This window comes from Alligator mississippiensis, chromosome 3 (assembly GCF_030867095.1).
Source record: "Alligator mississippiensis isolate rAllMis1 chromosome 3, rAllMis1, whole genome shotgun sequence".
Lineage (NCBI taxonomy): Eukaryota > Metazoa > Chordata > Crocodylia > Alligatoridae > Alligator > Alligator mississippiensis.
The window spans coordinates 59,048,424-59,061,831 of NC_081826.1; the positions used below are offsets into that span (position 1 = coordinate 59,048,424).

Sequence of the window (13,408 nt, forward strand, 5' to 3'; positions counted from 1 at the left end):
ATGTCATGGTTTAGATAAGTGCGCTTCTTGAATACAATCAGGTTTATAGTATGAAGGGTCTTTCCTGTTTTTGCTTTGGTTTTTATTATGGTTTGCTTTTTTTTTCTGTCATGCCTTAAGGAAATATTTTTGTGTCCCTGGTGATGCACTGAGGACCATTTTCAGTATCCCTGCCTTAGTTATAGAGGTCGTGCTTGTTGGCCTTCATCTTTTCTCTTAAATGTATTTTCAGAATCTGTCAAGACCTTCCTTAATCATTCAGTGGTGAGGTGCCTAAAGCATACCTTCCTCTCCAAGCCTGAGTGGTCTGCCTCAGCAAAATCCACCCACATCTCTTCTTGTAGTGCAGAGCATTGCTAATAGTTGTGAAGACCAGTTGCTAGGCTGGTCTTTTTCTATTTTGTTGTAATCACTAATCTGTTTGTTTTAGTTTACGTAGATATGATTTTAAAGCAAAACATATTTATTACTTTATTTACCTTTAAATGGTGTGTAACCTTCTGGGCTAGGGACAGAAATCACACAAAATTGATACAAGTGACCGGAAACTGGTTCAAATCTTTAACGTAATAGAAGTTCAGTGCACATAAACCACTTTCAAAATGGCTGAAACTGGTTAAGATAAACCTGGATGGTTGTAGTATCAGACTTAACTGATTTAGGTTAAAATGGTTTATTGAACTTTTGTCCGACGTCCCCTCCAGATTCAAGTTAACTCTCAGTGCCTGAGCATCTCAGGATGCTTTGCACCTCCCCTTGCAACTCTTTCTCCCCAACACTTTCCAGGGTGAGCGGGCTAGCCTTGGCTCAAGCTGTCTGTTCTGGCCAGGCAGGGAGGATTGCTTTAGCACCTCCTGGTTTCTGGCCTGAGCCTCTGCAGGAATGTGGCTGCATTTCTGGAATCAAAAGTGTATGTGTGTTCATTTGTTTATCAGTTCAATCTATGCAGCGTAGACTAACCTGTGAAAATTGAATTGATTCAGCTTTGGGCTTTTTGATTGTCTGTGCTTAGCCCTAGAGCCCCACTGTGATATGGTTCCTAATATAATACGTTAAAATGCATAATGAACTGGCCATTAATTTTAGACCGTTCTCGCACCCTGTTTTATTATCCATCCACAATCTGTAAGAAATGAAGGTGGTTTCTTAAGGTACGTACTGACATGAAAGGATTTTCATTTCGTTCTTCATGAGAGCAAACTCGTGAGAAACATGATGGAAAAATTCAGTTCCAGAGAAAAAATATACTCAAGAAACATCTTCTCTTTAGTCTGCATCTTCAGAGGAAAGAAGTTTGGCAGAGAAAATTCTTGTTAATTACATTGAATCTAATCCTACAATTTGGTTCACCTTTCCTAGGAAGTTCTGTGCATCTGCTGCACTTGAGTCTCTGCTGCACCTTGTGTAATTTGCCCAATAAAGTGTGTGCAAAGTGCTACCTTTGTGACTTTGCTGATTCGCTCTTGCTTTGCTGTGGTGGAAATATGATGGCCTATGGTGCAGGGCATGGCGAATCAGAAGGTCCTCAAGTTGAAAACATCCTGCCCTTCCCAGAAGGCACTTAGAATGGCTTTTTGCTATTTCTGTTTTTCTCCCATTACATCTGCTGTGCGCTTCAAATGTTTCACTGTCAGTTCTCCTGATTACATTGTTCTGTTGTGCTGCTTCTGTATACAAGAGATCAAAAACATATCAAGGTGCAAAATAGTTCATATATGTACATTTTAATATTTTTACAAAATTGCTGCTGATGAATAGTTGGGGTCTATCTTAGATTTTTGTATCTTTGGCCACAGTTGCTTTTAGGAATCCCAGTGTTAGCACAACAGAGACTAATGGTAGTGGCTGAAGATTCTGCGTTTCTTTTAGAACGTAGAATTTTTGAAGCTCCTCTGAGCAGATGCTCAGGCGTACAATTTCTTAAAGTGGAGCTATGTTGACTATAAGTGCATCTTTTAGTCTACTTACTACTTACTTATTTATAATTAGTGTGCTCGATGCTTTGCAGACTAGCTTACTACCCAGAAGACTTAGGTTTTTAAGTTTAGACCTAAAATATAAAAAGGAGGAATGTGAAGAAGAACCAAAGATAACATTAATGATCTTAATAATAGAATCTTTGATTCTCTTTGCCTTCTTGAGGAGATCATGTCTAGCTGGTAGCTGCATAGCTTTGGCCACAGTAAGCAGGTATACGCAGGGTTTTATGACACTGTAACCTGTGGTGTATATAGTGCTACTACTAAACACGATGCTCTACAATTGGTAATATATACTAAACAAAGCAAAGTCTCTCTTTCAAAAAAAAGAAACTTACACCCTCAAAACATGTAACTTGTGCTCCCTATCATGGGACTTCCTGCATAGCATACTTCACATTATTTTCTTAAATTTTAGAGGCATTTGTTGCCAGACTTGAACAGTGGCCAGAAGTGGTAGTAAATCCTGTGTTTCCTGTATTAGTTATTCTGCTTTTCTTTTTTGAGCAAGTTATTGTCAACCATTGTGAGATCGGACATAAGGAGGAAAATGACGTCTGAGCTGCCAGAAAGCAGGAATTCCCTTGTAATCTAGTTATGATTTTTAGAAGTTGCCACTTCAGAGGGCCTTATCAGGGTGTGAGTGGAAACAGTGCCTTCCATACCTGTGTTCTTTAGTGCAAGCAAATTGGAATGCCTTCGAGATCCTGAAATATGCTTATGGAGCTTCTTAATCTGAATCAGGTTGTCGAAATTTCCACTTGCCCCATGCTTCCATGTAATTGAGGTCTTAGGAAATACACTGTAATAAAGAGGAAAGGAAAAGTAGATTAGGCAGTGGTGCAAGGAAATGGGAGGGAGTTAAGCAACTCAGCCCCTGGAAAGATAGGGAGAGGAGAGAAAGCTCTCCACAAAGGTATAGCAGACCCTATAGAGGAGGAAAGATTCTTGAGGGCTGAGGGAGACTGACTCTGTAAAGACAGTGGAGTGAAACCCCAAAGTGTGACAAGATTTCCATTTCAAGGTTCTTGACCTCATGTAATTAAATTAGATTTAGGAAATAAATCAGAATATTACCCATAATGCATATCAACCCGTTGCAAAACCTTCAGCTTTGGGGCTTCCAGACTTCTGGACTCTAATTTACTATTTTAAACTTTGGGGGTTTTGCCTAGTTTTCTCTCTAATTAAATGTCCATCTCCTCTTCATTTTTTGTAGAAGGTTTCTTTAGGAGGGGCTTAAACCTGCTGAATGAAAAAGTCGGATCTGCAGCTATGGCAGTTTACTGAGTTTACCCTTTATTATTTTGAATTCTAGTAGCATAACACCAGGAGTGTTGGATAGAGGGAAAGAAAGGGAGAATATCTAGATTAGGAAGAAGACCATTACCAACTTGATATCTTTTCACACGAATCTGAGACTCTGTCTTCTATAAACGTCTTACATTGATACATTCTTATATAGTACAGAATATGTAAACTGTAGGTCCAGGAAAAAAACATTTAAGTTCTTTTGACAATGAGGGTACGTACACATATTAAATTTATGTAAAAATGTTGTTTATTGGCTGGTCAATATCTTAAAATAAGCATATGAAAGTTTAATCCATAGTTAGCATTCTGTTACTATTTGTGTTTAATAGAATACAAAGTTAATGACAGTTTTGGGGTTTTTTGGAGGGTTTTGTTTTTTTTGTGTTTTTTTTTGTCAGTAATTCTCATTAGAGCTGAGAGGAGTTATAATTCTGGGACATAAGCTAAGATTCTCAGTTATGTATAGGGGCACATTTTAAAGCTGGGCTTAGAAGAAAATGCACTTGCAGATTCAATCTGCCTGCTAATATAAATGTAATATCAAGATGGACTGTTAGATAAACATTCAGCCGTGTTTGAGAGCATGTGTATATGTTTTGTAAGTGCCACATCCATTGCAACTCTGAATATATTACCCATGATCTATCAAATTGAACTCACTTTAAAAATACCTGGATAAACTAACCAGTGAAATAGCACTTTAGTTCACATTTAGTTTCAGCTGTGTATAAATCTGTGAATCTCCAAAAAGGTAGTATGCTCATTGAGCAAGCATGCTGTCATCAGAAAGCTAAAATTTAATTTTAAGCTGCATAAACTTAAGCAGAGCACAAATATTATTATATCCTCACAATGGAAATAGTGTTTCATATTTTAAATATACTTTAATAAATATTTTTTTCATGGTTTATAAAGCTTGGATAATCTTTTTTGATAATTTGCTTGCTTGGAACAGTTCTTTATTGCTGATATTTGATTGTTAGAATTGGTCAATAGCCAATTCTCTTATATTTATTTTCTCCTGAACTTAATTGACAAACTTATGTTAAAAATCTTAATTTAAAAGGCAAAACTTTTTATTCTTATATGTTTTATGTTGTTAAACAGGTACATTGGTTGCTGTGGCTTTTACTCCAACATGCTTTATTTTTGGAAGATGAAGTGAATTAGAATAATACTTTCAGAGCTGATTTTTTACTGCCTTGAATTGGGAATAGCCATGAAAAACAGCTATAATATGATACTGTTCATTTGGTAGCACATTGCACCCACTTTGCACCAATGTGAATGACTGGTTCAAGGCTGTCAAGCTCATAAATTTAATTTTTATATGCCTAAAAATAGAAGACTGATACACTTGTTGCTCCCAAATCTTACAACTCTTCATTTGTGACAGCTGGTGTAAAGTTATGCTTTTTTTTTCTTTTTATATTGAAAGAGGACAAATGTAACCCCCTGATAGGCTTAGGAACCCAGCAGCTTTAATGTAAACCCTATGCAGAATTTGTCTGCATTTGTATAAAGTTTTATAACAAATAAACAAACATAATATAATCTTCTATAATAATCTTGACATTGGTAATAATCTTCCTAGTGTTTACCTGTTCTTTGTTTTTGAAGATGTTCACAGTACAGCTGACTCTTGGCGAGCAGACATGGGAAGCTGAAGGAAGCAGTATTAAAAAGGCTCAACATGCTGCTGCTAGCAAAGCTTTGAATGAAACAACCCTTCCCAAACCAACTCCTAGACCACCCAAAAATAATGTTAACAATAACCCAGGTATGAGATGAGGCTTGTTTTCTTTTTAATATATTTTTAATATACTTGGCTTTGACATATTCGCTTTTTTATGGGGAATTTTATAGTAGGTCCTGGTAGATCGGGAAGATGGGAATGAGCCGATCTATACTAAGGTTAACATTGTAAAATTAAGAATCTAATAGTAAATACGCATGGTAATTCTTTTCATCTGTCATACCAGAGTCTGCTGAAGAGCATGTTAATACTTTTACAAGACTTAGTTTTTGATAGCAAGATAAAAGCCATTTGTGGCCAACAATAGCCAGGCACAAAATAACTGATTGAAGTGACCATTTTTACTCCAGTAAAAATACTGAAGCTAACAAATAATTTTTAAACTTGTTTTCCAGTAAGAGCCAGTTTACCCAATTTACTCCAATAAAATGCCATTGAAAGTTCAGTAGGAAATCTGGGCACAGAAACCTTCTGTATATAGGTTCCTACCTAATAGATTTTCTGCTTCGTAACCTAAAATATTTCTTCAGTGTAGTTATTTGAATAAGCAAAAGGACAGTTATGGAATCACATGACCTTTACTTTGAGTCGCACACAATGCATGCAGCATATGCTGCTGTACTTAAGAAAAGAAAATATTGAAATCAGAAATGCATCCTGCCATGCCTACAGTTCACAACCTCTGTTCAGTGACTTGCTCTGCAGCTTTTTATTTGATAAAATTATTTGATAGAATTTTTTCCCTTAACTCTACTTGGTTATATACAAGGTACCAGTTTAAAAGGGAAAAGCTCTTTATTTGTTTTAAGGATCCCTTTGTTTCTTTTCACATTTTACCTATTTCCTTTTTGTGAACCACTTTCTGAGGGACCCTTTTTGTAAGTAACCCTTTCTCTGTCTGAGGAGGGCTAGACAGATTTGTCTCAAGAATTCATCCATAGTTTCCTGAGCATTGGCTGGTAGGGATTGTTTCAGAAAAAGGTTAGGTATTATTTTACATCTCTTGCTGTTTTTGGGATGTGCGCACTATTCTGTCACTCCTTCAGTCCCAGTTGCTTGGGGCTTGAACCTCTTCTGATGTCAGTCAACGTGATGTCTCTTAGAGAGGGCCTCAGATTTAGCTCTTGACTTAGCGGTTTAACACGCGGATACAAGTGTTTTGGCCCGTCCTCTTTTTTAATTGAAAAGAGGTTGAGAAAATGAATAAGAAAAAGATATCCATTAAAGGCTGAAAAAATAAACTGAACATAGTTTATATGTCACTCGTCTTTCTTTACGACATTATCTCTAGAAGCATAGGCATCTTGTGATCTATTGATTATCTATATTTTTATTGCATAGCTTAGGGGTGGGCAAAATGTGTCCTGGGGGCTGGATGCGGCCCGCCAGGCCATTCTATCCAGCCTGCGGGGCCCCTAAAAAATTTAGAAAATTAATATTTATCTGTCCCTGGCTGCCTATCATGCAGCCCTCAGTGGCTTGCCAAAACTCAGTAAGTGGCCCTCCACCCAAAATAATTGCCATCCCCGGCATAGTTCAATTCCTAGTTATGTAGAATCCAGTTATGCAGTCCTCACTTAGAACCACCCCCATCAGATTTATGTATAGAAGTTTTGTGCAAGTAATGCCTAAAGTCCACAGCATTGTTATCTAAAACCTGAATAACTGGTTGATATGTCCATGGTTACTGTTTTTGGTATGGATTAATTAATCCATCACATAAAACATCATTTTAGATCCTTCCGTTAACTTAATTTTAAATGGGGTGGAAACATCCAAACTCCTTTTGGAGTTTTCTGTTCTCAAGAAAGGAAATATACCTTCATTTTAATTTGCCAGATGCAGGTTTTCCCTAAGTAGAGAGAAGGACTCCAATAGTAAAACAATTTGAGTCTCTGTATAGATTTGATTTTCAAATAAGGCATTTTATGACTGCTCGCAGCTTCACATTTGACTTTTGGAGATCACAAATGCAGCTGTTTGTTTCCTTTTTGAACCTGTTGGCCAGTAGGTGGCTATAGTGGTACAAAATCTTTAAAAGTTTAATGTCCAGTTTATAAGTTATCAAAATAAAGATTTTTCTCTTAATTTTAGTTGTAGATTTACTCTGTCATCTCTTGCAACTGAACTGGTTATCTTGACTTTTGATCTTGTTATTAATGTTTGCTACTGGTAATAGATAATTATTTTGTTTCATTATTTGTGAGCTTGTTGTATAAGAAATAGATTTCCTTTATTTTTGTTTTTCATATTATTTAATAGCATTTAGTGAAAAGCAGTGTGAAACTTGTAGCTTTGTACCAGTTTCAGAAAGCTTTATAGGTATATCACCGGCATTTTCACAGTTGTTCAGAGATAAATAGCCAGTTTGCTCACTTTCTAATCTCATTTGTTAAATTTAATCTACTGAAATTGCTAAGAGAAGATTTAAGATTCTATTTGAATGCTTGGTTACACATTTGGATTTATATCTCCATTTTACAGAGAAATTGTTGCAGCTTTTAATTTTTTATTTTAATTTTAAAATTGAGATAATTATGTACACAGACATCTCCTTAATTGACATCAGTGAACGTATGTCTTGCATGGCTAACTTTTTAAGTGCTTTATGTTTACTCTTGTTATTTTTTACAGGCAGTATAACTCCAACTGTGGAGCTAAACGGTTTGGCTATGAAAAGGGGAGAGCCTGCCATCTATAGGCCACTAGATCCAAAGCCACTCCCAAACTATAGAGCAAATTATAACTTCCGGGGCATGTACAATCAGAGGTTTGTATGATTTTTATTATTTGCTCTTCTTTCTCCACCATTCATCTCACCATTATCTCAACATTATAGTTGAGATAATCTATACCATAATATATCTATACCACAAACGTCTAAGGCCAGGCAGGAGCACCCTCAAACACACTGTTGCTCTTGGTGGGCTACCTCTTGACCTAGAAGTAGTGTAGCTGCAGGCATGCAGTGCCATATGCCAGCAAATCAGTGCTCTCTCTCAGCAGTGCCCTAAGGCTGTCAAAGAGTACTACCTCTGACTTAAGGGTATCATACTCAAGGGATGAAGTCATGCATAACATTTTATTTGATTTTCTTTAAGTGCAAATTGAAGCTAAAACTCGGTCTTTGTATATGAGAGCTGTAATTTGTACTTCCTGTGAAGATGATGTCTTCCATTGCTGGTATCTTAGCTACTAACAATTACTGTGTTTTTAATTATATGGGTTTCTCGTTTATGGAATTTAGGTGTAAGACGAGGAGGGCTGTTTCTGGAAGTTTGTTACAGACCTGTTTTCCAGGGCTTGGTTTATAGCATTCTCAGGCACAAGTTCTTCCTCAGTACACAGCTATTGCTACCTAACGACTTTAGGCTTACTTTATTTTGTATTTTAAAAATCTTAATTCTAAATTTGCCTTTTATTCACTTGCTGGGTTTGTTTGGTTTTTTACTGAATAAGTTATCTTCATAGTGATCTTTACTGAAGAAGTGATCTCCTTGTAGTTAGTATTCCCAAATAAAAGCTTTTTACATTACCATATTTCACAGTGTATAAGTTGGGTTTTGAAACACAATTTTTATGTCTTAAAAATCAAACGCCACTTGCACACCATGCCACATCAAAAAATCAGAGATGGGGCTGGGTTCGGTGCTCGGCTGGTACGGCCCCATCCGCTGTGAGTGTCGCTGCCTGGGCTGCACCAGCACCGCTCATAGGGGAAGGGGCTGCACCAGCCGAGTGCTGAGCCCAGCCTCATCCCCTGCAAGCGGTGCTGGGCTCAGTGTTTGGCAGCTCACAGCAGACAGGGCCAGGTTTAGTGCTTGGCTGGTGCATCCCTCTCCCCTGTCACTGGCACTCACTGGCGCGGCCCCACCCCCTGCAAGCGGCGCCCACAGTGCCACTCACAGGGAATGGGGCCACACCAGCCAAGCACCGATCCCAGCCCTGACTTATGCACCATGCCTATGAAAATCCTTACCTTTCAAATCAGAAAGCCAGGGGTCAACCTGTATACTATGTTGACCTGTATACTGTGAAATATGGTATGCCATCCAATTTTGACAGACTTTTAAGTAGCTTCTGAAAATTAAGTGACTAGGAGCTTGTCAGCTGAGCATGCTCCCTTGCCTGCCAAAGCATTATACTTTACTAAGAAGAATAAAACGTTTCTAACAATTTGTACATGTGGCATATTTTTGATCTGTTTCAAGTAGGTATTATAACTGGGCAAATTAATTATTCTAATGTATCCTTAATTAAGTATAATTTGAGTGTCATGAAACTACCTAGAAGACATTGAGGTCATTAAAGTTACTGTTGATGGCAAACATAAAGGTTTATTTCTGGGTTTTAGGATATTCTTCCTTCTCGTTATTCTCTTTACCTTCAAAGAAAGAAGGTGATGTCAACTACTTTCATGAAAAAAGGGCTTGCAGGTTTTAGTTACATTCTTGAATTGGCCAGAAGGAATCTCTATATAGCACTAAAGCTGGTCAAAATATTTCACTGATACATTTTTCCATCAAAAAAGTTGATTTGCCAGGAAAGGATAGGTTTACGTGAATTTCAAATTTTGAAAAAACTTTTTGAAAAGTTTTTAAAATCATCAAATGAGGGTGTTTTAACACTTGAAAAAAATTCCATCTTTTTGTTCATGATAACTTTAAAAAACTATCGTAAAATTTTAAAACTAAAAAGATATTTGAAATCATAACAAAGCATTTAAAAATTTTCCAAACAAAATATTTTAATTGATGTGAAAAGATTTTTTTTTTTTTTTTTTAATTTGTGGTGATTTTCTAAATATTTCACCATGATGTAGAATAGGGAACATTTTTGAAAATTAGATTTTTCTAAGGTAAAAAAAATCTCAGAAAAAAACTTTGTTGATTCAATAAATTGCTTCTGTCATGTTCACAGGTACAGCCAATTTGATCTATGCCTTGATCTATTCTGCTCTTATTATATGAAAGTAACAGTATTTATTAAGCAGTCAGAACTCTTGTGGTAGGGGTGATATCTTTTATTAGACCAAGTAGATGGTTGCAAACTTTTTTCTTTACTTGCAAGCTTTCAGGCTCTCACACCCTTCCTCAGGCAAAGGAGAATGCAATGACTGTAGAATTTCTCCAAGGTAGAAATTAAACTTCATCTCGAACTTCATATTTAATGTCTACCTGGGAGAAATTTTACAATCTTTGCATTCTCTTTTCCCTCAGGAAGGGTGCATGAGCCCAAAAGCTTGCAAATAAAGACTTTTGCAACTACCTAGTTGCTTGGGCACCACCCAAAAAGACATAGATTATATTTAGACCAGGGCACCTCTTCAGACCCAGTCATGGCTCCTGCTTTAGCCTCGTAGGGCATTGCATGGGTCCTTTTCCATAGCATTTGTTCCAAGAGTTTCTGTGTGAAGGCATTTTAGGACATATGTATATGTTAATAGACTGCTTAATTATGTGCTCTAGCTTTGCTCTCAGGCTTTGTTTTAGGAAAGCTTGAGAGTGGCACCGGGACATGTTCTCTGGAACTCTCTAAGGCAGGGGTGGCTAACCTATGGTATAAGTATCACAAGTGGCATGGGCACCCTCTGGCACATGGCAGATCTGGAAGGGAACAGAAAGCAGTGCAGGAGATTAGGCAGAGAACGGCATTTGGGGAGGTGTGGGGCTTGCTTATGGTCCACCTACCAGAAAGGCTGGTCCCCCTGCTTTATGGCTTCCATGCTGCCCATATGTTGGACATAATGTACGGAGCAGGAGCAATGAGTTTCCAAGCAGTCCAGGGCTTGGCACGAAAGTGGCAAAAACCAGTTCTGGGGTCCTGTAGCACTGAATCCAATGATAAATCTTGGTTGAATCATTTCCAGGCTTTTCTTTTTCCAAAGTAGTGTCTGCAAGTCTGTGATCAGTGAAAAGCTTGGCAGTCCTTGATGATAAAATAGATCTCTTAGGAGTATAATCTGCTTCAAATTTAGGGAAAGAAATTGCCACAGTTAATATATCCACTTGGTTCTGGCCTGCTCATAGCTGCTAATAACTGCTAGAACTTTTTATTGTTTAAATAGGTTTATAATCAAGGTAGCAATCTGTCTTGGCATTTGGAATTTCATCAGATATATATAGCTAGCAGCCTTAAATGTTTGATTTTGAGCTTAGCAGAACTTTGCAATAAATAAAGATTTTTGTGGGCTTTTTTAGATCAAAAAAATGTTGTACACAAAAGTAGCTGTGATGATAATCTTGTATTTGCATAATTTCTCTAGGATCCTTTCATATAAAAGAAGCTTGCTAATTTTGACAGAAAAGAAATACTGTGTTTACTTAAATCTAAGAAGTCTGAATTTGTGATGACCCTGCAATAATTACATTCTTTATATGGAATATATACCATTTTTAGTAAGTTTCCAGATATAGAATCCAATTATCAGAAGGCTGACTTAAATTCACCCCCTACTCCCTTCAGCTGCTACAACAGGGAAAGCAGTGGTTTGGGGGGGGGGGGGGGGTCAGGTGGTTCCCTTGACCTCTGCCTCCACCACTTCTCCTTGCAGTGTCCCTGCCCCCATGATGTCTAAATCCCTTCCTTCCCTCCCCCCAGTCTCTGCCTCTTCCCCCACATTTATTGTCAGAAGCTGCTCAAGGTCTGTTTCTCCCAAGCACAGCACATGGGAGCTCAGTCACTGCTGGGCCATGGAGCAGTGTCAGCACTGCTGATTGGCCAAGCAAACAATGGAACAGTGCCATCACTGCTGATTGGCTGGGCAGGGGACAGAGTTTCCATGTGTTCCATGCCTGTGCGGGGGAACCTGGCTCAAGCTGGAGCTGAGTTGCATTTGTCAATAGTGGGTGGAAGTGCAGAAGCTGCAGAGGGCAAGTGAGGTGGAGGGTGTAAGTTGCTGTGGGTCTGACTCTGGCCCCAACCCGGGCTCAGGGCCCGAGTCAGAGCTGCAGCAGCCACCTGGCCCCCTGCACTTCATATGTAAATCTAAGATGAGGGACTTTTCCCCTGTGTTGATTGGGTAGGAAACCTCATCTTAGATTTGAGTAAATATGGTAAGTGGTGATGCTTTCAGGAATAAACTGTCTTTTCCCAAAATAATTTTCCCTTAATTCACCAACGACTTGTAGAATGAAGTACATAGAGCTCAACTTGAATATGAGAAAATGTTCCTTGGGTAACAGAAGAGTATTCTTTACTTCATGTACATTGTTGGCAGATATGAAATCTGTTTAAACTTTGAGCTCATTTTTGTATGCTAAAGGTGCAGAAGATGCATTGTTACACTTCTCTGAGTTACCTTTACAATTGTTGCCCAGAGACAAAAATGAAGAGATGGTTCTTTTCAAGTTTAAGAAATATCAGGTATACACATAAGGAAAATGTGACAATACATCAGTGATTTTTATGAAACTACATAAAATTTAGCATCTACAATATAGTGTGTTTATAAGTGCCTTGTGCATGCTTCAAGCATGAAGTAATTTGGTGTTTAGAGTTTAATCCTGGATTCCATTTGTCAACATTGCTAACCTCCATACCGTTCAGAAGGACTGGCAAATGGTTCAGAAGAGGGCTCCGGCCTGAAATAGCAGGTCAGAACTGAGGAAAATTGGCAGAACTGTGAGATGAAACATGAACACACCTAGTCATGCTCTGTCTGTCTCTAGCCAGTGCTATTGATCCTTCATTTTCATGAGTATTCTGTTGACTTACAAAATTAAAACAATACATGTTCAATCAAGTTAAAGCAGCAAAAAATAAAACCAGTTTAGTTTTAACTACATAATCATCCATCTTTGTCCCTCTGTGTATGTCCTCTTTTGATTGTCTTTTAGCATAATAATATTTTGTCTTCAACTAGAATGGAATTGAATTATGTTCCAGCATTTTCAATGGTAAAAAGAAGTGATAGCTTACAAATGAATCCAAACCACATGCTTTTAACCAAGAAATAAAAGCCACTAGAAACTGAGCACTCACTTCTTGATGTTTCGGCATTGCAAAGCAGTGTCAAAGGGATCACAAACACCCCTTCGTCTGGAAGAATGCTGAAATTTATTTGCTTATAATTTGCATTTCCTTGAAGCTGTCTCACCACAATACAGAGAGCTTGAAAAAAACTTAAAAAATCTTTGGAAATTAAAAACACTTGTGAAGTTTAGAAACAAAATACAAAACAGTGACAGGATAAAGAATGAAAATGGAAGCAATTAATTTCATATGATGTGATAGTCTTATAAGACTGTGTCACGCAAGGTCAGATAAATTGCAGCTTACATGCACTTTGACAGCATGTTCTGTACCCTTTAGTCTCAATTATTTCCCTTGGGCCTACTTTCCCCAGTACTGACATTGT

At 37.8% G+C, this 13,408-nt stretch overlaps 1 protein-coding gene across 4 annotated transcripts in view; it reads left to right on the forward strand.

Annotated features, from left to right (window-relative positions):
* Window positions 1–13,408, forward strand: part of STAU2 (staufen double-stranded RNA binding protein 2) — a 255,299-nt gene that overhangs the window by 33,765 nt on the left and 208,126 nt on the right. For all 4 annotated transcript variants that reach the window (XM_059723969.1, XM_059723970.1, XM_059723971.1 and 1 more), the window contains exons 4-5: window positions 4,914–5,073; window positions 7,684–7,819. In XM_059723969.1, the coding sequence (XP_059579952.1) occupies window positions 4,914–5,073; window positions 7,684–7,819 (296 nt within the window). The remainder of the gene's footprint in view (window positions 1–4,913; window positions 5,074–7,683; window positions 7,820–13,408) is intronic.